The 24,705-nt window shown below is 46.1% G+C and overlaps 1 protein-coding gene and 1 long non-coding RNA gene across 2 annotated transcripts in view; one reads left to right on the forward strand and one right to left on the reverse strand.

Annotated features, from left to right (window-relative positions):
* The window catches only part of MARCH4 (membrane associated ring-CH-type finger 4), an 81,186-nt gene continuing 57,362 nt past the window's right edge, over positions 882 to 24,705 (forward strand). The window contains exon 1 of the mRNA XM_021399100.1: positions 882 to 1,343. Within this exon, the coding sequence (XP_021254775.1) occupies positions 882 to 1,343 (462 nt within the window). The remainder of the gene's footprint in view (positions 1,344 to 24,705) is intronic.
* LOC110399806 lies at positions 14,251 to 20,537 on the reverse strand. Its single transcript, XR_002439414.1, has 3 exons — positions 20,431 to 20,537; positions 18,290 to 18,369; positions 14,251 to 17,223 (listed from the first exon to the last, which is right to left on the reverse strand). It is a non-coding gene; the product is annotated as an uncharacterized LOC110399806 (long non-coding RNA).

Raw genomic sequence — 24,705 nt, forward strand, 5'->3', positions numbered from 1 at the left:
TGCTGGAATAGAGAAGGTCAGAATATATAAATACATATAACATATATAATATATATATTATATATATTATATATATAAATATATTTATCTCAGTACATCTGGGATTAAGCTCACTGAATGCTAATTATTTCTTTCAGGACTTTTAATATTTACAGTGAAATCTTTTAAAGGCAACAGTACATTCTGACGCCACCTGGGAGTACAGTGTTGGAGACGTAGGGTGTTTTCCCATAAACAATGTGAAGGTCTTTTTGTTAAAGAGGCAATTTTGATAATAACAGCAGCTACCCATTTTGCATTTTGATAGCCAGACCGGCTGCTATTTTGTTCGGGTACACATCAGGTCTCGAGCGACTGAGTTTTATTTTTTAATTGAAAAAAAAAAAAAAAAAAGAAGAAGAAGAAAAAAAGGAAAATTACTTGAGATGCCAAATACTGTCGAGAGAACCATATTCTCCCTCTTCCCCACACCCACCGGAGACGCGGACCCTTCTTTTTTACAGGCTTAGAGTTCCCGGAGCCGAGCTGGGCTCCCTCCGGAGCGCCGCACAGCGCCGTGCCCGCGCCCCCGGACCCCGCGGCGTGGGAGATTTCTTCCCTCCTCCCGCTGATTTGCAAACAAACTTGTGGAATCCGCCCCGTCCGAGGGGGAGGGGGATAAAAATCCCCCCGAGGAGCAGAGTGGGTTTGTTGTTTTTTTATATTGCAAGATTTCAGCGGGCTGCCGGGGATCTCCCCCCTCTCGCCCTCTTTTGTCGTTTCCCGGCCGGCGAGCGCAGCCCCCCCGCAGCACTGAGGCCTCAGCAGAGCCCCCCGGCCGCGGGGCGCCCGGCTCCTGCCCTTTCTTTCCCACCCCATCCCCGCCTGTCAAGGAAAGGCACATGTTAATACCACCCGGCGCGGTCATTTTCTGCTACTGCTGCTGCGGGCTCCTCCGTCCGAGACAGATGTTGCGAAACCAAGGCCTCCTCAAGTGCCGCTGCCGCATGCTCTTCAATGACCTGAAGGTCTTCCTGCTGCGGAGACCCCCCGCGCCGCCGCCGCCCTCGCCGCCGCCGCCGCTCCCCATGCCCGGCGGCGCAGAGGCGGGGGCCGGCGGCGCCGCTCCGCTCGGGGGGCGCGGGCCCGGCTGGCGGGCGGCGGCGGCGGGCGGCGGAGCGGGCAGCCCGGGAGCCGAGGAGTGGGGCAGCCCCGCCGGGGAGCCGCCCGCCTCCCTGCCCAGCAGCACCTCCTCGGATGACTTCGGCAAGGGCAAGGCCGAGGATCGCTACTCGCTGGGAAGCAGCGTCGATAGCGGCATCCGCACCCCGCTCTGCAGGATCTGCTTCCAGGGTCCCGAGCAGGTGAGGCAGCGCACGGCGGTGGGTGGTGGGGTTGGACATTGGCTCGTCCGGAGGGAAAGGAGGTGTGGATGCTCTCCCCTAACCAGAACTGCCCCCAGGGGGAAGCGGAGATGGGGATGCTCGCCCCTAACTAGAATGGCCCCAGCCCAGTTGGCTCTAGAGGTGAGGATGCTCTCCTCTAACCAGAATGGCCCCAGCCCAGGTGCTGGGCAGGTGTTGAGTCCAGATGTTGCTCAGCTCAACCGCAGCTGTGGTTCTGCATGGAAATGTTGGGGCCGTGCCCCTCTGCAGCCCAGGAGCTTTGCCTCCAGGTGCCCATCCCCAGGCTGACAGCCACACAGGTGTGGCACAGCAGGGACTCACAGTCACAGTGCATCTCAGCATAGAGGTCTCCATCCCTGAGTGGGTACTCAGTTGTGATGATGCCAAAAAGAATGCGAAGGATGGGGACCCGGTTGTGATGATCGCAGAAGGATGTGCTTAATGTGCTGCTGGCTTTTAAGAATACAACTCGGGTCTGTATGAACACGTGCTAGGAGGCAACCCCACCTCATCAGCTGTGCCCACAGTGAGAGCTCTGCAGCCTTACCAGAGCTCCCATGCTCCCATTGCACTTGCTAGAGGAAAAAAAACTGCTGGTTCCAATTGTACCTGCTGAAGCTGCAGCCTTGAAATGCTCTGTGGTACAGACTGAGGTTGGGCCAATGAAACTTCCTTCCATCAAGTGGGAGAATGAAACAAATGCAACCCCGCTATAACATAAGGTGCCACCCTTGGGGCATTATTCTCCCTATTTAATGGCAATTACAAGCAATTCACGTGTTTTCAGGCTGGTAACTTCCATACAATAACGTGCACAGCAACATCTGCACTTAATGAGACACAACTGCAGGCAGCGGGGAAGGATGCAGATCTCCGCTTGTGTGATCAAGCCCATTTACGCAGATAACCTTTATTCTCTAGGGTAGCTCTGTGACAATAAGGGATCCTTGCACAAGCATGAGTCAAGGTTCAACTTAGCTGATATCCATTGCTATTACAGGCACAGATTGTGACACACAGAGCATACATTAAAATCCTGAGCAAACCAGGTTTTGCTCCATGTCTTCTTTCCCCTTCATGGACCCATGTGCTCTGCCATGGAAAGCCAGTGCTCACCCGAGAGTGGTCACACTCAGGCACACATCCTGCCAGTCCCAGGGCGTGATGCACGGTGCTGGACAGAGACCGTGCCTACCACTGTGTCGGTGGTGGTGGGTCACAGAGGGGCCAATGGGCTTGCATTCATCTTCAGGAGAAGCAGGGCCTGCCACCAACTCATCTGAATGCCCCCAGGTCCTCCACATCAGACCTAGGTGCTCAGTGGACTGTAGCCTTCTCTAGCGCTTCTGCAGCTGATTGACAGCCGTGAGACTCAGTTTTCACCATAGGATTTTAGGTGAAGGTTGGGGAAATCATTCTTTTTTGGAGATGCTTTATGTCTTCCCCACTTGACTGTCTCCTCCTTGTCTCTTCTAAAAGTTGGAAGCCGTGCAGCTCCTTGCCTGGGAATTTGCATTATTCCACGTTTCTAGTACTCTTCTCTGGCTTACAGCTCTGCCTGTGTACACGAGGCATAGTGCCCGCAAGATCGGCATGCCTGTGTGAGCAAATAGAGCTTAAGCAGAATTAAAACAGAGGTAACCGGCTTCCTTGGCAAACATCAATGCTGGAAAATAATTGGATGCTAATTTTCATGCTTAAAGCCTGTGTAGGTTGCATTGTAAAAGTGGGACTGTTTGCTGACCATCTGCCAGCTTACCTGAGTGAGAAGCTGAGCAGATGTGACTGGCATTTAATAGTTTCTCTTTTTCTCTTCTCACAGTTTCTGACCAGTATAATAAGACACTTACAGCTGGATTCTGCCAGTCTCCCTTCAGTAGTACCTTATTCTGCAAATAATTTCTTCTTCACCAGCATGTCTTGAAAGCCGTAGCCCAGCTAAGCCTTAGCAGCAGTTGGTGAGCACAAGTCAATATATAGGCCCAAGTCAGGAGTTATAAGGCATGAGTCCAGAGTGACTGAGAACTGAATCAATGCACTGATGCCATGACCTGCAGTTTGGTTTGTTTGGCCCTTACACCCATAAAACTGCAACAGTGCTAAATCACAGAATCTTAGAATCACAGAATGGTTTAGGTTGGAGGGGACCTTAAAGATGATCTAGTACCAACCCCTGCCATGGGCAGGGTTGCCAACCACTAAATAGGCTGCCTGAATTCTACATTCTTACTCACTGAGGTGATTGTCACTGATTTAGCATTTATTTCCCATTTGTTTTCCAGCTGAACAGCTGAGCAAAGACTTCTACAGACCCTTGCAGCTATAGATGCCATAAATGCACATTATTCCACACCACCCTTGCCAAGATCATCATGAAAATGTATCCAATTGGAAAGAAACTGCAATTGCAAGTTCTTTACTGTGCAGATTAATAACAATGGCAGAAATAAATTGTGTTTTATTTACCTGTCAAAAACATCTGAAGCTGCTGCAGCTGTGGGCAAATTTGCAGGGCTGCATCATAGTACCAAGAACAAAAACCTTCATTATAAATTGACTGTTAGGCGCTCTAAGCTTATTTACCCAGATAAAATGACACTGAGTCTCCGAAAGATGTTTTAATCCTGTTTTGATTTTTTTATATGTATACAACAGCCAAAAAGGTTTCTTACTAATCTGGCTTCGCAAGTGAGTTTTATTTAATGTCTAATGCAAAGCAAAATCTGTAGGGATTTTCACTTTAAATTTATGATTGCCCACTAAGCATAATACTGCGGGCTACTGAATTGCTTCTATCTTAAGCTCCTCATGTTTGTTTGTGGCTCTTATGAGTAAACTGATTCTTTCATTTAGAAATGTGCTGAGCACTGTAGGAAGGAGTAAAGCTCATTATTGTAGAACTGCTACAGTCCTTGCATGTTACTTGGGGAAAAACAGTAATGCAGACAAGAATGAGGGGACTTGGTGCCTGGGTGAGCATAGCACCTCCCACTTTGAGGACATGGAGAGAGCCCTGCTTGGGTCTGGCGTTTGAAAGAGTCAACTGCTTGTACTGAAAATGGGCTTAATGTCATGAAAGCCAGTGGGCTGGACTCTGTACTTGGTGGTGGCGTTACCTTTCAGGGACTTGGCATTTTCAAAGGTTTCACCGAATAAACGTCCTACATCATTGTGTCAGCTAGTTCTGAAACCGCAGATTGAAAGGCAAAGCTTGAAGGAGAAAGTGAGAAAGATGCTGGAGTATTTTCTTCTGTTTTAGTTAATGCTCCATGTTTGCAGAATTTTGTCTGCTTTTCTGGATCTTTGACAATGTTCTGCAAGAGAAGGAAACTAAGACGAGCTCTGCTTTCACATATGTTTCATAGTGCTTGGTATGGATCCAAGTTGAAAGCAAGTCATGGAGAGTAGCATGAAAATACATGGATGAGAAGTCCTTCTGCATCCACAGATAAAGTGTTTGCTCATGTCACAAGGAGTTAGCAGTACAGCAGCATTTCGGATTTCTGAGCTGGTGCGCGCTGTGCTGAAAATAAATAGAAAAGCATTCTTAGATGAAACTGAGATCATTTGGAAATCAGTGTCTCAAGGATTGCTTGTGAGATTCTCAGTCAGAGTGTGCATACATCTGCATTCCTACCTGTCATTTTCTGTCTGCGTTTCTTTATTTCTCTGTTCTGAGGAAGAGTACTGTAAAGGTGGAGATTTGAATAGTCAGTGTGGATAGGACAGGTTGGCTAAGGAGGATCAGAGGGAAGAGACTGTGACTCTCTTGCTAGCAGGCTGCTAGTTTGGACGTAGCTCAACACTCAGTGGAAATGCTTGGAAATAGACGATTACTCCCACCAAAGTCCCTTCTAGACTATAAGAAGACCAGCTCATTAACATGGAGACCTTTAAGGAAATTGGAAGGGAAGACAACTTACAATGGATAGTAGGACACGCATTTCTATGTGATATGTCCTTGGGCTGTGGAGTTCCTTGCTGCTGGACATAACAAGCCAAAGGCTTAACTACATTTAATAATGGTCGTAAAGCCATGTGGATACCAAATCATGTCTACAGTCATCAGAATTAAAGATAATGCATCTGAAAGTACAATACATTCTTTAGGTCTGATATCAATCTTGAGATCAGGAAAACTGAAGAGGAGCAGACTACAGGGCTGGTCTATAGCCCCAGGGCTCACTGCTCCTTGCACACAGACAGTGAGATCTGCCTCTCCAATGCATGTCTGGATTTCTTGTGGCTGTAATGTAATGTAATGCAGGCACCTGCCGTGGTCAGGACCTGTCTAGAGCTAAGATGGCCCTAAATGTGTAGAGACTCCTTTCCCTTGTACCAGGGCTGCTCCACCTGGCAATTTGTCTCATTCTCGCTCCTCAGTTTGGATGAACATACCATTCTTGATGGTCCCATGTAGTAGCAATGCATGCTGAGTACCACTGAATGGCTGGTCCTTAGCATGTGCCACCAGAAATAACAGGCGAAAATCTCAAACTTTTGCTCCTGTTACCCAAATGATACCCAAAAGCTATCATTAGCTGCTTGGTACCACTCTGCAGACTGGTCTCTCAGTAGCATGGAGAAGTGTAGGAAATCACTAGGATGCTGGATTTCTGATTTACAATGTTGTAAGACAAAGCAGAATCAGGCATCTCCTTCCTAGAGTAAGACAAAAAGAGGTAGCTTGTGGCTGAATTAGGGGCACAAGTGTGATAAGAAGCAACTACACAGGTAGCATTACAAGCAAGTGGAAAGGCAGGGAAGTTCGGGAAAGGAGATGCAGGTGTTTGGTGAGATCTGTCTAAACTGGCTAGAACATCAGCACACTGTTTTCGAACATGTTGAATCACATAATGACAGTGCAGGCGTCCCATCCAAGTACTTTTCCTAGGTGTGTTTCCACATGATTCATTTATGTGGTGTTGGAAGGAGAATTATTCATTGGAAAACAGCCAGTCCTGCTAAATCTGAAGTCTAAGAGATGCTGGGTTGCAGCTTATCAGATTTCAATCTGTGTACTGCAATTTATAACAGAAAGGAAAGGAAGAAGCTTCCTGTGACGTTCAATCCACCTCTCTGCTTTCCTTTCTTTGACTTTCAACACTTCTATAGATAGTCTTTCTGTTTCACCTGTCCCTCGATGAAGTCTGTACTGGGCAGGCAGAACTTTTTTGGCTTCAGCAAAGGCTTTGCTTGAGCTATCAACTGAACGGAACCCAGGATGTCATCTATTTTAGATTTAGACTCTGTTGCCACAGAGTTGATTGGCAAAGCTCCCATTAACTTCAACAGCAAAAGGGTAGGCATCCAGTACCAGGGACTTGACCCTTGTATTTCAGTAATGTTGTGCACGCAGCGGGGTTTCTATAAATAATAGTGAAGGCCACTAATCCCATTGACTTTTAATTGCTCCAGGAGACAGGGTGTTCACCTTTTGTGCCTGCTGAAACTCTGATGCCTGACCCACTTACTTCAGTGCCACCAGCTCGCCTGAGGAGCAGTTTTTCTTTTCTTTCACTTTCCCCCATATAAAAGGCTTCCTGAAGGAACTTGTCTGTGTTTGTGTCACTGTTTCTTAAATATACATTTCAAGCAATGATTAACAGTGGCTGATGTCAGTTAGTGACAGAACAAGCAAGGCAAAAGCATGTAGCTCCATTATTTGCATCTGTAGAGTCACTGTTATTCCCACAAAGGCAACACTTGCTCCTGGAAGGGCTCTGTTTGTACAAAACTGAACTGCATTCAGGTTGTCTTTCAAGCAAATATTCATTCACAGCAAGGGGCTCCTCCATAGCAGCCTTTTTCCTACACTGGTGTTTTTCCATTCAAGGATAGTCCAAAGGTCAGAAGTATGGTTGTGCCAGAATCTGCGTGATTGATAGCATCTGTGATGCTGCATTTCCTATTTGTCCACTGCACATGTGGCTCTAAGTCAATGAAAGGTGATTGCCTGTGCAAGGCTTCCAGCGTCATCTACATTCCCTGGGTCAGGCCTTGGTCCAAGCTTCTAGATGAAAGGTGTCCTTGAATCACTTCCCAAGGAGCTGCAAGTGCTCAGCAGCCCTTCAGATCATACCTGCAGAGATCCATTGCCAAGGGGGAGGAATAGACTGGTTGGGGATTGCAGGGAAGGGTGATGGTAGATAACCAGTTCTAAACTACCCAAAAAAGGGTGATGGTCACTATCCAGAAAGAAAGAGTTACTTACCCATTCCAGGATCAGGGATCACCAAATACTCCAAAAGGAGGGATCTCCAGGTAGAGAACCTTCCCCTGTGGCAGCCAGCCTTTAAATGAGGCTTCCGGTTGCACAGGTGACTTGCTTTCACCTTTGCTCCCAGGGCTGTCTGTGTCCTTTTACCGGGTGCTCAATCATTGGTTCAGGCTGTGACTTAGCAATTCCCATACAAGGATCATGTTATTTTAATATGCGGGGCTCATGCTTTTAGGGTGAATTTTTATGCAAGAGACAGCAGCAGAATTACTAGCCCCACACCGAAAATCCTCCCTTTGCCTGGGAGAGAGTAAGGACACAACAGTCTCCGGCTAAAGAGGCATTTCAATCTCCCCAGCCAGTTACACCTTAGCTCCCAGGAGAATATCAGATGTGGAGAGGGCTGATTTAATGATGTGGACTGGATTAAAATAATCTGAACTGAAAAATGGGTTGTGTTTTCCTCGCTCCTAGGCCTGGAGTAAAATAAAAAGATAGACTATAATCAGGATTGGTCCTTAACTGTGGCCACTCGGTCCCTGTTATTAGCGGATTACTGAAGTAATAAAGCCATGTGAAGGTGTTAGCTGTCAGATTGTATGCTCATCAGCTCTCCTCTACATCCATTGGCTGATTTCAGTCAGATTTGGCAGGGATTGGAGATCTTAAAGGCATTGAATTCCTTCAAGTTTCATGAAAACTAGCTGGATGAAGAAGATGAAAACTATGAATGTCCTATTGTGGGAATTAACTATTAACTATATTATATATTTTATATGAAGCCCAAGACAACTGCTCTTCACTCAGTGTGGCCCAGGCAAGCCAAAAGGTTGGACACCCATAAAGTCCATGGAGGACAGAGCTTCAACAGGAAGATTTAACAGGAACATGTACTCTGTTAGGCTAGAAAAAAAACACATAAAACAACATGATATGGTCCCCATGGAAAAGCAGGCTCAAATAATACAGAATAGCTTGTTAACTTTTTATCTTTCTCCTTTTCTTTTGTTAATCAGGGTTACTTGCCTAAAATTAATTGCTTGATGTTGAAAACTTACTTACCTTCCCCCGTCCTTTAACAGCTGACCTTTATCCTTTTCTGCTTCATCAGTGGTTACAGTAGAACAGATTAGGTTGTTGGCGGTGAAAAGTGATGGGTGTTGCCTTCTCTTCAGTGAGGAAAAGAAGAGTAAGACCTGGAAGCTTCTGTAGGTAATAAATCTGCTGTTGCCATGCCCCCCTATGAAAAGTGATAAAGCAGGTCTCCAATGACAAGGTCCAGAAGCTGAAGTTCTCACACACCATTTCTTCTGTCATAGGTTTAAACTCTTTGGTGGTTTTCTTTCAACTCCTTCTCTTCTTCTTTGTCAAAGTCAACAAATACATCAAACTTTGGTCCTATCCATCCCATGGAGCCCTACTCTGCATAGGTTTTCCTATGGTCCATGTTATCATCTTCTCTGGGCACCTTCTGTTTGTAGCTCAAACACTGGTGATGCTCAGAAGGTCATCACCCACAACAGTCACATCAGTTTAACCTGCTTCCCTGAGTGCAAGTGAAGGAAAGGATGGTACAGAGTAGAAGAGTGATAACACAAAATGTTTCACATGTTGTTTTCTTCTTCCCTGTGGAAGCCAAGGACTGACAAGGATTGATTGGTTGATGTTGTGTTTACATTTATCACCTAAGCAAAATACATGTGATTTGGAAACATCTTTAAGTAAGTTTGTAGTGCATTGAGTATTTGGGGGTGTCTGCCATCATCTGATGTAGGCATGCTGTAGCTACAGCCTCTGTGAAGCCTTTTCCTGTGGCTACCATCATAACCTCTGCTGCTGTGGGGATTTACCTTCTGTTACTTAAACCATGCACTGATATGCACTGATCCTGTCCAAGCAGTAGGCAGTGCACAGGTCTCAAGAGATCAATTAGTCCACCCATCCAAAAATCTAACACAGCCTGATCTAACCAGTTCTTGAGGGTGAGTGTGGTTGAAGACTCCACTTGTCCCTAGACACCCTGTTATAGGACTTCATGATCCTTCTTCCCTCTTGTTAGCAAGTTTTATGTAATGTCTGACCTGAATCTTTCCTGCTGCAGCCCAGTTCTTCTTGCCCTGCCCATTAGGAGGACAGCAAATTATTTTTGCCTTTTTCTTCTTTTTTTTTTCCAAGTAGCAAGTAATTGAGAGCCTTTTCCAGTAGTTGGATGTAAATATAGCAAAAATTGATCCTCTGAGGACTTTACAAGTTGAAGTGACACCTGAAGTCGTGACACTCCTTGTTATTTTGTAGTCCAAACAATCCTGAATTTACCTTTGCTCTAATGACATAATTTCTAGAACTCTAATCATCCTTTAGTGTTCTCCTCTGGATTTTCACCAGATGGTCCATATTCTGCTTTAAAAGCACTGTCTAAAGTAGAAACAGTTATCCAGTTGAGTCTTTGTTAATGCCGAGCAGTGCAGAAAGATTTTGAGAACTCTTCAGGAGATAATAGATACCAGCCATTTCAGAGTGATACTCTTTTTTCATTCTTTTATTTATTTATTTTCAGAGCAGCAAAAGGTTATTAATTTTATTCAACTCATGGTCCCGTATAATCTCCACGTCCTTCAGAACTGCTCTCTAGTTAGTGCTCCTTCATCCTAGATGTGTGCAGCTGAAATTACTGCCTTGGTGGAGAAGCTGTACTTGGCCCTATTTTGTTGTATCTTTCTTTTTTACCAGTCTTCCCCTTTCAGATAAGCCTGCAGATGTAGTAAGTATTCCCTCTGTTGAATCTTTCATGCTGTTAATGTAAGTTCTTCTGCTTTGATTCTTTGAGAGAGCTGAGAGAAAAGCACTGGAAGAGCAGCTTTAAGGCTGTCTCAGATGAGACTTAGGGCTGGGACTGTCCCTTCTCACATATAGCCACGTACAAGATAGGAGAAGAGATCCCCATCATTTCATTGCAGGTGTCTGCACTCTGCCCCCAACTAAAGATACTCTCAGCAAGGCTGAATGTGACCTTTCCTGACAGATCCAGGCCTCCAGCCAGTCCTGCCTGAAACGTTGCCCTAGCCTCCCCTTTTTCTCCTGCTTCTCTGATCACTCTGACATTGATGTGGTGGCTCACATTTCCTCCACAATCCCCCCTAATGGGGTCCCACAAACCTCCTTTCTCTTTGTCCTTCCCATCTTTCTCCAGGTTGGATACTTCCTCTATTATGACTCTTAAGGCTAGCTCTTTGTTTCAGTCCAATCTCAGATCTCCTTGTATTTCTCAGACTTACCGAATGCTCTAGCATCAGTAAAAGTAGCTCAGATTTCTTGTATGCAGCATTTTCCTCCATGTTCATCTTCTTTCTGCCTTTCTCTTGTGCAAACACTGTCACTCAGGGCATTAACCCTACCCTTAGCTTGAGCTTCTTTCCTCCCATTTTCCAGCTATGTATTGAGGTCATGCCCAGATCGTTTGTTGCTTTCTTTCAAGTCACACAAACACTTGCTCAGATCCTTGTCTCTTGCTTTCGTTTCTGTGATCTTTTTTTCTCCAACCTTCCTGGCACAGACATTGCCTTACTTCAGCTGAGTCAAAATGAAAATGTGAAGAACGTTTGCTTTGATGGACACTTTGATTTAAGAACAGGCTCCCCTGAGAACTTCCATGTGCATCTCCCCTCCCATCAGCATTCCCTGTCATTACCCAGGTGGATCCTGTCCAGTTTTTACTCCAATTCCCAGTCTTTGGTAGAGCTAAGAAAGCCTATTGGATGGATCTGAAGAAGACACAATATACAGCATTGGCATGCAGGGAGCCGGCTGACCCTTCACCCACATCACATCAGCATCTACCCTGGTAATTTCATGTAGGCGATGAACTAAAGCTCAGAGGATTATTTGCATTTTCCGTAAGTACAGGGCCATGAGCTAAACCCACCCCTCCAAAGACCCCAGCACTTCTAGTTGTATCAGATCCTCCCAGTCTGTCTGGTATCTTGCATGACCTTGCCCAGTCTGGGAAATGAAGCACTTTCCCTCTCCTTTTCTCCTTGTTAAGTGCACTAGGACTTGTCAGGATTAAAGGTACTGGGAAAGTACAAGCTGATTATTATCCCATTCCAAGTGATATTAAAAGAACATTAAGACGGATCAGATGAGCATTCAAGAAAAGTAGGTAATAATAAAGTATTATATCAGCAGAGAAATAGCAGTTAAGTAATTAAAGAGAGGCTTTGCACAAGAGGAAGAAGTAAAGTTATAGGTGCTCCTGGCCTCTAGACCATTCTTTATTTTAATATGGTGGTAACCTTTAGAGGATGTCAGTATGTCAAGCACAGCACCAAGAAGTAAAGCAGAGGCTTTTCCTGCCCCAGAGAGTTCACATTTTAGGACATAAAAAAAACAATATTTCCTTAACATTGAAAAGAGGTGAATTCTGACAAGATTTAGGGCTTGAGGGAGGTTATTGGGCTAGTGTAGTCTGAACCTTTTTATAATAGCAGTGAAATAAGTTCACTCAATGAAATTCCTGCTTGAAGGTTAACAGCTGTGCAAGGACTGGAAAAGAAATACCCCATCTTGATTTTAAATCTTCGACAATGGGAAATTGTTGCAGTGCCCAAGGAAAAAGTCTGGGGAAAGAAAGAACTGAAATTGTCTTTGCGTATGAACTTCTGTCTTTTCTGTCACAGAAAGGACCATGTACTTTGTGTATCTTTAGAAATGAGCTTCTGTAACCCTTGGGCTGCCTGGCAAGGAAGATTTCCCTCAAGGAAAAGGTTCTATATTTGAAAACAGGTTTATTCCTCATCAGATTAAAAGCAAGAAACTTTCAGACTGGGTGAACATGCATGAGATTCAGCAAGTTAGAAAAAAACAGTTCATAGCCTCCTCTGACATATGAGAGCAGAAGTGTTGTCACCTACATTTAACCCACATTTGGAAAATATTCTTCATAGACAGGATGGCTACATCATTTCTAAGAAAAACATTTCTGCAGCCCCCATAGCCTGCAGGGAGGACTCCTACATAAAACTGAGCATACTAAACTGCCATGACCTGACCCAGCTGCCATCAGCATTCTCTTTGCCAGTTCTCATGGGTTTATTTCTTGCCCTTCTTGCAGATGTGAAAATCTGCAGGAGAGCCCTTGGCCTTCCCATCCTGCAGCTATTCATGAGATTTCCTTTCCCAACTTTTTCTTGATGTTGCTTCATCTCTTTGGAGGTGTGCTCAGGCATGTGATGCAAATATAAGGGGAAGGCAGCAATTCTGAGTGTTTAGATCAGATTAGATATTAGGAGAAATTTGTTCTGCAAAGGAGTGATGAGGCACTGGCACAGGCTGCCCAGGGAGGTGGTGGAGTCACCGTCCCTGGAGGTGTTCAAGAACCATGGAGATGTGGCACTGAAGGACACGGTTAGTGGGTGCGGTGGGGATGGGTTGATGGTTGGACTAGATGATCTTAGAGGTCTTTTCCAACCTTGATGATTCTATGATTTGATGACCTCAGCTCAAACAAAATCACATGACCATAGAATGATTTAGGAAGCCGGGACCTCTGGAGGTCATCTCTATTGCCCTGCTCAAGTAGGTTTGACTGATTGAGGCTGGGCAGGGCCTTGTCAAGCTGAGAGCTGCATCTCTCCAAGGATGGTTATTCTACTTACTTCTCTGGTCCAGCATTGGGCACTTGGTCCAATATTTGAATGCCCTCCTGGTGAAAATGCTTTTTTTCGGACTCCCAATCTGAATTTCTTCTGTTCCAAATTGTGTCTGTTGTCTTGTCTTATAACCAGCTACCTTCGAGAAGAGTCTAGCTCTGTCTTCGCTCTGCCTATCCACGAGATGGCTGAAGACAGCAGTAAGATCTCCCCTTAGCCTTTACAGTGATTTTAGCAGGGGGTGTACAAAAGATAGGATTAAATGTCTGCTTTAGCTCCCTGGGGTGGATTTGGACAGTGGTTGAGATTTTTGTAATGGTAGTCAGATAAATATCAAGGGAAAGTAGCTGCCCAGCCACAGGTTGAAGAATGAGAACAAACATCGCTAATAATAGCAAAGGCTCAGATATTCCTGTTTGTCATAGCCAAGACATTTCTTGATCCAATAATCACTAAGCCTCCAAGAGGTGAAACTATTTTAAATCCGAGTCACAGAAAAACTGATTGTAGGAAAGCTTGATTGAGCAAGAACTATTTCTGTTTACATTAAACAGAAGAAAAAGCAAAAAGAGATTTGTAAGTAGGGTTTTCAACTTTGCAAATGTAGATTTTTTAAAATTAGGAATCTTTAAAAGTATGCAATATAGTATTATTATACCTTGACTAATGGCTACCAAAATAGCCATTAGTCTCTTTATAACAAAAGCATTCTGTTACTAGTGCTGGAAGCTCACTGTCATTCTACAGGCTATTTTTGCTTTCTGCTTTCACTTAATTTGGCTGGAAAGCTGGAAGGCTTCAAAGCCTGTCCCAAGATGTATTTTAATAAAAATGAAAATCTTCTCTCTTTCTAGCTTGCTTTTTTTTTTTGTGTAAATTCTATTTAGAAGTCCATGAGATGCACTGAATAACATGTAAACTTATTTGCCAAAGTCAGCCACCTTTGACAAAGAAAGGATACAGAATTCATAAGCTATTATGAGTTGCACAAAAACAGGTGACCAAGTGGTAACATTGGAAGGGTGCTAAGAAGACCACTCCTAGAAGGTGTCAAAGAAGCCAGCTTAGTAAGTTTGAATACCTACATTTTTTAGAAAATTGTGTATTTAGGAAAACCAAGGAATCACATAGTAGAAGTTTTGGAGTCTTCTCCACTGACCACAGTCCAGGATCTACTGTTTTTGTTAGCCTCTTCCAACATGGCAGTTGCACCCAGCCAAGGCATTTTCCCCTCAGCACAAGAATGGAGGAGGTTAATGGGAAGCCTTGGAAGCCTGAACCAGCATCTTTGGTAGTTGGCTGGTAGAGAAAACTGAATTGGAGAGCCAGGTGGGAGGGGCAATTGCAGACCAGTTAAATGAGCATGTACGGTGGGGATAGTATCAGAAATAATTCTGTGCTCCTTAAGGAGAGGAGGAACTTTGATAAGAGGTGGCCAAATTGCCTCTGTTACTGGAAAAGGGAGCTAAGCTGCTGGAACCCTTCAGAAATTATTACAGTCTTGGTAAACCAAGGGCAATGCAGTGGTGGCTGCAGCCTTATATATTTCCACAGAGTAATCTGAGAGGCTCCACGTCAGAGATTATTTGCAAATTTAAGACATACAAATGTGCATGTGGTGTATAACTGAGCTGCTGTGTGTGTGTTTAGGAGGATCAGAAACATACAAGGTGAATGTTGCAGTCTCCTTTGAAGCTGGCAGGAGGCTTACTACCATATCAGGTCTCTGTTTTCTGTTTGGGTTGGATCCAGTTATTTTTCCTTTTAATGGACGTGAGGAGGCCTCTGAGATTGGGTTTCTCTGGTGAAATCATCTGCAGGCAGATGATCTTGGGAGAAAAGAGGCTGGAAGATGTGTGCTCTGCTTCTCTGACCAGCACCAGGCTGTGTTCCTGCAGGTGATCTCACTACCCCCAGTAGAGCCCAGGGATATTCACCTTCCATAATCCTTGCTTCTTTGCATCACCCCCAGTTCTGCCCTTCCATTTGTGTAACTCCTTCTATGATATTTATTACATCCTCCCTCTGCAGGTGATGTCTCTAACACACCAAGGGAATGCAACACTCTGTCATCAGCCCTCTGCCCCTAAGCACTGTATTGTAGCAGCGCTGCCAGCCCTCCCAGGCTATAAGGGAGGCTTTCACCTTCTCTAACTGCGTCCTGAATGTTCCCAGCTTTTCAGCATGCTCTGAATTTCAGTCTGATTAGGCTATTTGTTCTGTTGTATTGTAGAGACAAGGAGTGGCACTTAGACGCAAGAGAACATGTTCTCTCAGTATGCAGGAAAATAAGAGAAAATGTGCTCAGCTGGAAATGAAACAGCCTGGAGTTCGAAACTCACTTCCACAGACAGCTGTTCTGCATTTTCATACCCTGAGCAGCCATCACTGCTGGCCAAGCTCACTACCCCAGAGTAAATGCCCCCATAGCACTTAACAATTTGTGCTGCAGATGCTGATGAGGCAATGAGTGGCTGCACAAACACATGGAGATTGGGAAAACCATCCAAATCTGCCATTCAGCCTGCCTTAACTTTGTCTGTTGCAAGCTCGCACCCCTTGTGTCTGTCCTATTGAATTCAGTTTGCAGAGGTGGGATGAAATCCAGGAGCCCACCTTGCCAACACTCTCTTGCTAGAGTTTGGAAACCCTGTGTGTCAGCATAGCCTTAGATGATGTGCTGGGCCCCTCAGTAATGGGTGGGTGGCAGCATGAATAGCACTTCCCAAGATTTATATCCTGCAGGGAAGGAAAGGAAGGGATCTTTGCCAGTTATATATCTACCCATAAATGCATATGGTGTAACTGCTAGGACCCAGCTGCACTCACATGACTGTCTTTAATCTGTTTCCTTTTAAATCGCTGTGTCTACATTGCCTTGAGCTGTTTTTTTTTTCCCTCCTGAAATGCACACACAGCATTCAAGGTAGGTATCTCCACTGCATTGCTCCAGTCCTGGACTATACACCTTCCAGGGTTTTCATGTGTTGTTCTGAGGGATGCTATAGGCCAGGGACGTGGGTTCCCACTGACACACCCTCCGACCCTTCTGCATTTCAAGGATGGGTGTGATTTCCAAGCAGCAGACAATCACCTTGCATCGTCGCAGCATGTGCTGAGCCCAGCGCTCATTATTAGGCAGGGATTTGCTGTGTAGAGATCTGTGGCAGTGCAGTGGAAGGCAGATGCCACGTGGCTGAGCCAAATTGGATAGAGAAGGAGCTTAAATGGTCACTTGTGGGTCATCTTTTCCTGTTGAGGGTGGATCAGGGCCATGGTGCACATCTGGGCTGTTGAGCAGAAGCAGCAGTTTCAGGCTGTTGCAAAGCATTTTCCTGGAGGTCTCACCACAGTGTTGGAGACACAATACACAATCCAAGAGACATTCCTCTGCAGAAAGCAGTCTTTTGGAAGGTGACTGCTCCTCGCTGTTCTCTGTATGTTTATACTCAGAGATCAGTACTTTGCTTTTTTGTCCCGGTAATGCATACATAGCATGTCCAGTGCAGCATGGTGATTTGCAGTTCACCACAACAGGCCTGAATCACACCAGCCCACAGACCAGAGCTGTGTATCTTTTGTTGTTGTTGTTGTTATTTCAGTCCCCATCCCAGTACTCTACGCTCATCCACTGAAAAGATCTTTCCATCTGGCTGGTCAGCCATCGAGTTCACCAGGTCACAAAAGCAGGCTGACCTGGACATACCTAAGTCATCATGATGTATGAGAAGTTAGGCTTGTTTTTACTATTGACAAAGGGAGCTTTAGATCTGAGGTCAGCCCTAGCAGTGGTAATTCCTACTTTATTTCCTTTAGGTCCACCTTCTCCATCTTGTCAAACCTTTTTTCAAACACTTGTACAGATGTATCTGTGCCTCCAGAGTTGTATGAGCTTGGAAAGCTAAATAGTTCTCTCACAAGTGCCTGGAGAAGGGCACCTCCACTTTCTGAGGAACCACGGTTTACCATTCTGCAGGAGAAAAAAAAGGTACAGCAAAGGATGGGAGAAGCTGAGCACCAAACACAGACTTCTGAGATAAGCAGTGTTAGCAAAGACCAGGTATTATGGTCAAGGTAGCAGCTTGGTTACTGGTTACCAAACAGGATCTCAACTGAGGTGCAGGAGACACATTTAGAGTAACTCATCCATGGGGGCAGCTTCACTAGAGGTTACTTTTCCAATTCAAGTGGATGAAGATAGAAGAGCAGCAACCCAAGGATCTCAGCTTCTCCTGAGCTTTGTAAACAAGACGTGATCTTGGGCACATCATTGATGTGGGATGCAGCCCTAGATTGCAGACACCTCAATGTGAGTGTCACAACGTAGGTGTTTGCATGTGGACTGGGTGTCTAGGCAGTGAAAAATCAAAAGCTTGATTCATGCCCACGCAGTGATTACTTAGTGGAAAACTTCTCGAGGTAGGTAATTGAATCGTGCCCCCAGTCAATACAGTCAGTGGAGCTGGAAAGCTAGACACCTACATTTGCTCAGCTGACTCACTCTTGGGGCTCCACTGTCAGCAGTGACTAGACCCTCCATTGATTGTATAGAAAGACAGATACCCACCGCGCATATAGCTACTACATCCAGATATAGTCTGTCTGCACCCAGATTCACCTATGGTGATAGGTACTGCCCTTTCATCCCACCACAAAGTAAGACTAGAAATCTTCGCTTCCTCCTAGGAAAGCTGTAAGGGATCATTCCTGAACTGTACAACGCTTCAAAGCTAGGTGCTCTATGAATGCTGAGTATTCATGCTATTATAAACACACCATAATTTGGAAATGCATGTAAGACATTGAAGAGTAGTAAACAGATGGGAGATCGTGCCAAGTAAGGCCATGCTGAAGTAGCGAGCAAAAATAAGTGTTAGAGACAGTCTGACATCTTCATAGAGAGACAGACGCAGCCAGGATTTGAAGTGTATAGCAATGAAATAGGGTCAAGGAGGTGAACTGCCTTTTCTTGGCCAAGTTATTCTCTTATGAGGCAGCCCCTTCTGCACTCCGACCAGAAAAGCCTCGCTGCTTACCTAGCTTGGAGTCTTCAAGATGGTCACAGCACAGTTCCAGTGGACAGGGCAGGAAAAATGATGGTGTTTATGATGAGCTGCTGTGTGGGAGAGAAGAGGTTTTAAACACATCCTTGAAGTCAGTGGGTTACACCAGCTCTGGGCTGGTTGAACTGACAGGTACTAATTACTAAGAGAAAAGTGACTCACTGAAAACCAATAATAATTGTCTCATATCTAATTAAAACAGATGATTTACAGTCAAATAGAAGACTACAGCCTAAGCATGAGGGACATACAGGATGTGATGGACAGCCTGTAGCCCCACATATCTCATACAAAAATAAAAGTTCAAAAGTTGGGCGAGTTGCGCTCTATATTAATTAGCTGCAGCCCAGAAAAGCTGTTCTGCAAACAAGGCAGAAACTGCACACAGCAAGACCTTCTCCCAGCAAAACACTGAAATTGCAGTTGGTGCTGCTAACAGCAAAACTTCTCTGGCATCTGAGGAGTCAATATATTCCCTGTTTCAGTATCATACCAAAACTGCTGTTCCATGGGGAAGGGAGAGCACCTGCATCTCATAAAGAAATGCTGAGAGGGGGACAGTACTCAGGACGGATGTAGTAAGCATGTAACAGGCACTTCTGAAAATCCATGCGCTTGTTGAAGGCGTTAAATCTATTTCCTGTTGGTGCGACAAGAATGTATGAAATATTTGTAGGGATTTGCATGTGCATGGATTATAAGGAAAGCTCGTGTATTTTAAGGGATTACATACTCTATTAGAGTATATGCTACGTAAGGAGTACTGAGAACAGTTCTTGTGTATGCGATGTGCCATGAAAGAACAAGAAGCAAAAGACAAATGATTGACCGTAGTCTTAGGCGTAATTTGGATGAATAAGCAGTTTTTCTCTTTTTGGCTTCCAGAATCATCTTCTTACCTCTGTAAAGTGACCAGCAGTCCATATGCAAACCAAGCTGGCAGTGTTGAGTTTGTTGTATCAGAGCTCAGGGGATATGTCTCTGCATCCCAGTTCCCTACTTAAACTTGGTCAGGTCATCTCCAATCCCTGTTTGGGGAGGGGAGGCTCAGCAGATCTGGGCTCTGAACATCAAGCTGCTGGCCCCACTCAGCAGCCAGAGATGTTTGCTGGAGAGCATCTCTGGGATGCACTGTCAGTTCAATGTCATTTACTTCTAGAAAAGTTGTCTTGGCCTTCCAATTACTGTTACCTTTTAATGGGTATGTTGATAATCCCCTGTTTTTGGGTTATTTCTGTTAGTAAAGCACTTAAAGGTCCAACCATGCAGTTCAAGACCAGCGTGGGACACTCTTTCCTAATACAGAGATGTCCTCCTATTTGCTTTCCCTTCTCTCTTTCTCTCGTAATTCCCTTAAAATTCCCTTGAGCCCTTGGTTTCCTGGTTTGCCTTGGACTCAGAATAGTAACAGTCTTAATCTAGGGGACCTCTCTGATCCTGGGCTCTGAGTGGGAGGCGTGAGTGATTGCTCTGAGCAGCAAACCCATTTATGCAAAGTGTTTCACTCTCTGAGTGGCATCGCTGAGGAAGGATGAGATTAGAAGGATATCACTGGCAAAGTGACTAAGAGATTTATCCTATTCATAGGCTTGGCTCATACTTAAGGAATTCGCATTATTGGGATTTTTCAAAATCTGAGCTGGCTGAATCTGTTCTTCTTCCAGCAGCATCACAGGTATTCAAGGCCTAGCTTTTCTTTTCAAGCTTTTACCTTCTCCCACAGATACATTGCTTCCATTGCATTCTCTGTTTTGACACACTTGTTTCCAAATACCAAGAGTAGCACAGCCTCCTCCAAGTCATTAAGGCAATTCAGTGTCAATATGTTTTCCCAGATGTTCAGTATGTTTTTTTCCTCTTGCTTAATTAATTTCTTCCTGATTTGTCCAGTTAATACTGTTTGGAAGGATTAAGAGGGGTGGATCTCCCTCTGACACTGTTATGTCCAGATATTTATGGACTTAGAAGTGTTAGATCTCCTTGAAACTTCTAGGTTGGAGAACTCTGAAAAACTGGGCTAGGTTACATATAAGGCAAAAGAAGGCAATGACAATACCTTCCAATGGGATACAGGCACTGCAGAGAAATACTAGTTAATAAAGTAGGAAAATTACCTTAACTCTGCCAACAGCCAGGAGCTAACCAAGAGAAGCACAACCTCTACCCAGAAAGCTGCTGCTCTGTTGGCTGCTAACCCATAAATGAGGGTGAGGAAGGGTGGACCCAGGCTCTACCCCTTCTGGTCACTCAGGTGCATTGCTTGCACCTGAGCTGTCTGGGTTAGCCACACCTTCTCACCTGGTGCTCAACCATTGGTTCAGGCCATGATCTGGCAATTCCACTGCACCATAGGATGGATAAAGAGGTTTCATTGCATCTGTTCTGAGGGAAAACCTTCAGGAGGACAGATCTCAGGGAGCCCTGTAGTGGGGGATGGAAGCAGCAGTAGTAGCCGTAGCCGTAGCCCCCAGCTCATGATACAAAAAGAAGTCCTGCAGTGTCTTTTCTCTGCTAGGAGTCTGCATTCAGCCTGCCTACTTCAGAAATTGTATCAGCCAAAAAAACATACTTATCCGCTAATAGAGGCTGACACCTTGCTAGTGACTTTGGAGAGGTGGATGAGGGGTGGGAATGGCTGGGCTGGGCTGACACAAATGAGATGCTCTGGGTAAAGAGTGCACAGAATGAGACATGTGGTGCTGGAAGGCATAATGTCTGTGGTGAACAAAGTCAGGCTGATGTGAGTTCAGAAACTGTGTGTCCTCCCCACTCAGTAACTGAACCAGGAGCCACAGGGACATACCAAGGAAAACAAAAGGTATCAGTGAAAGTTGGATGTTAGGAAAAATTTCATCTCAGAAAGAGTGGTGAGGACCAGGCTGCCCAGGGAGCGGGTGGGGTTGCTGTCCCTGTGTTCAAGGAATGTGTAGGTGTGGCACTGAGGACATAGTTAGTGGGCAGGGTGGGGATGGGTAGACAGTTGGACTAGATGATCTTGGAGGTCTTTTCTGACCTTGATGATTCTGTAATTCTATGAAAGAAAGCAAAACCTCATCTACAGCCCTTTCCTCGGTGTGTCAGTGACTTTGTGATCTCTTTGTGGTGTGTGTTCATGAGCGAGCTGAGCCCATCTAAGCCCACGCTGCTACAGTGAGCAGCAACCTCAGCTTTGCATTTCCACCTTTTTCTTTAAATTGATATTCATTTCCTCTTTTTAAATTTTATTCCATTCTCCTGCACTGTCCGTTTGGGATCAGGTCCCACCACCACAGCGTGAGGTTGGCACCAGGTCCTTGGCTCATCCAGGAACCTGCTCCTGGGCACGGGGCTGGGCTCGTCCTCAAGCTGCCACAAAAGGAAAGACATTAGTGAAGGGATGTGAGGTCTCCAGAGAGCTAGACCCAGGCAGAAGTGTGAAATGCCACTGTGCTGGCAGGGAAGAAGGAAGGAAGTGTGTTAATGCTTCCCTGAAGCACGGTCAGGCCACAGCTTTCATTTCTCAGCCATCCACCTCGCTGTGCTATTCGGCAAACCGCAAATAGTAACACCTCCCGCCCGCCCTCCGGAGAGCAGGGAAGCAAAATTAACTATTGCAAAGCCCGCCAGGCACAGGAAACAAAGAGTCCACAATGTAAATTCTCACCTGCGATGTATTTTAGGCTTTCATTTAAAAAATATTAAAGCACAAAGAGAGACGAGCCGCCTCCCAGCGTGCAGAGCTGGGCGTGTGTACAAGGCTCAAAGCAGGCTCCGCTCCTCGAGTAGAAGAAGCGAGCCCAGCCTCGCATTGTGCTTTAAGAGCCATAGCACAAAAAGACGAGCTCCGAGGCTGGGAAGCAGCGCTGCCTTTCTCTGCCACCATTGTTCTACCTTTGTTACTGCAGCTTGCTGCCGGCGGCAGTTAGGCAGAATGAGTTTTGTTCTTGCTGAGAGAATGGGCATTAGCACGGCTCTCGGGGATAGGTTGCTTTTTGCTCCGAGAACGTGGCTTGGCTCGGGAAATTTGCTTTTTGAAGGGGTGCTGCCATGCTGGGTGGGACCAGCTGGTTTTGTTAGAGGAGCAATGGATCCGAAGCATGGAGGGGGTACGGGCTAGATAGAACACGGCGTGGTGGGAAAGCAGGATGCTGGCACTTGGAAGTCCGCGGCTTAAATCCCTGATCCACCAGAGCCCTCTCACGTGTCTTCCCGTGCATCCTTGCCCATGCGCTGGCACCCGGGGACGTCGTGCTGTCCCTTCTCCCTGGGGACCCCACAGAGGTAAAGGCACTGACCATTACGCATCCCCCGGACAGTCAGAAAAAAGGAGACACGCACATGCCCGAGATAGCTGCTATTAACCTTGCCTTATTTTATATATTTTTACAGCTGCAGCAGATGTCTGCGAGCCTCCCTGGGGGGGCGTTAGGTACTTACAGCCTTTTCAGAACTGCCTTAGAGGAGCTGATGGCTTCAGACCCGGCTCTGTGAGACTCCCTGCTCACAGGCAGGCTGGCTGAAGCTGCTTGAAACATCCCTGCCTTGATAGGGAATCGCCTGTGAGAGCACGGCTGGATTGCAGCAGCCAGGTCACACCACTTGCCCAGCGCTAATAGCAAGCTGGGGACATAAATAAGACAAAGGATAAATAAGAAAGGATGCACTGGGAAGCCCCACAAGAGGAAATAAGGATATTATTATTGATTAATAAAGGTAATAACAATAGTTGTTATCGAATCGGTGTTGCAGTGTAGGGCACAACAGCCATGTTGTGCTAATGCAGGAGAAGCAGGAGGTGCTGCCACCCCTGCATGCCTATCACGCAGCTCATTTGCTGTCACGGAGCAGAGCTGGAGGGAGCACATTTGTAAGATGCAGCCTGAATATCACAAGATAAGTGACCCATAGGATTTTCCCTCTACAGCTGGCAGCAGTAGTCCAGACATATTTTTCCATGGCATTGGAGTAGAGGGCTGTGAGGTCCAGCGGAGCTGCCTCTGCCCATACATGCACCCCACCCTGGCCTGACCCTGGCCGGACCCCCCTCTGCAGAGTATGGATGGTGCCCACACCTGAGCATTGCTCCCCTGGGCACCCTGGATGGGAGCACAGCTTTGAGCTGGCACACAGAGCAGCCAGAAGTGGGACAGCCCTCATGGGCAGCTCTGCCACCCCTCAACCCTGCTCCCCATCCCATGCATGGCCCCCACATGGGCTGCTCCAGTCACCTCTGCTCTGCCTCCCGCTTTCCTCCAGTAGCTACATGGAGATCCCATTGCCAAAGTAAAGGGATTTCTCAGCCTCTGGATTTGCTTTATAGGGCAGGTTTGGGTGCTGGAGAGCCAAAGCTCTGGCACATCCCATCCTGCAGTTTGCAGCTGCTCCCTCTGCCCTGCTTGTGCATCATTTTGCACCATATGTGAAGTACAAATGAGGGCAGCAAGCTCTGAGAGGTGCATGGATGTTTAACATATTAAAGATCACACAGCACTCAGGTAGCCTTGGTTGAAGGCAAATGGGAAATGGCTCCATGTGCCTATTAACACCTGCATTTCTCACCGCTCATTGTGTGCTGCCTCCAACTCTCTTGCAGATCCAGTGGAGATCTTGCACCAAGCAGCACAGGGATGCTGTGGGACATACATGGGGCTTTGCTTTGGAATGGGGAGGCTCCCCATGGCTCCCAATGCTTGGAGCTGGCACAGCTGTCCCTGGAGATGCTGTATTGCTCTGGTTTGCTTTGTCCTCTCATCCCTAAACCTGATGAAGGTTAGCATTATCTAATAGAAAAACTTGCTGATTTCCCATTTCTTCCATGTTTTGGAGCATCCCGATGTTCATCCTACTAGCACGTGGGTGTGAGTGTGCAGTGGGGTGGGATGCCGTTTGGAGCAAGAAATGTCGTAGCCCTCCCTGTATGCAGTGAACCTGTGCTGCGAAGGGAGGTTGAGTTAATTGGGGCTCCAGGATCAGGAACAATGCCAGCTGGAGTTGTTCTTACCGTGCCATAGGCAGTACTGACCATACTCTGCCCTCTAGCCCATTGCAGAAGGCTTTACCAAACATCACCATGATCCCCCCAGACTTTGCAGAGTGTTCCACACTAGGGTCGGTTCCTCAATGACTGCAGCCTGGGGTCTGTCCCTCCCGAGTGGTGCTGTGGAGAGGTTTTGTTGCATACATTGGCAATGCGACCACCCAGGCTGATCACTCCAGGGCACACCATCATGACAAATCACCCCATGGCTCTGCCTTTTTTTGCAGGGCTATCGCCACCTTGCCCATGACATAGGCATGAATCATTCTGCCCAGCGTTAGCAAACAGCCTCCTCCAGAATTGCTGCTGGTTACTCATGCACAGCAATGCTACGTGCTGGCTTAGCGCTCCAGGTCTGTCCTCTCCAGCTGTA

Source organism: Numida meleagris, chromosome 5 (assembly GCF_002078875.1).
Source record: "Numida meleagris isolate 19003 breed g44 Domestic line chromosome 5, NumMel1.0, whole genome shotgun sequence".
NCBI classification, from domain to species: Eukaryota; Metazoa; Chordata; class Aves; order Galliformes; family Numididae; genus Numida; species Numida meleagris.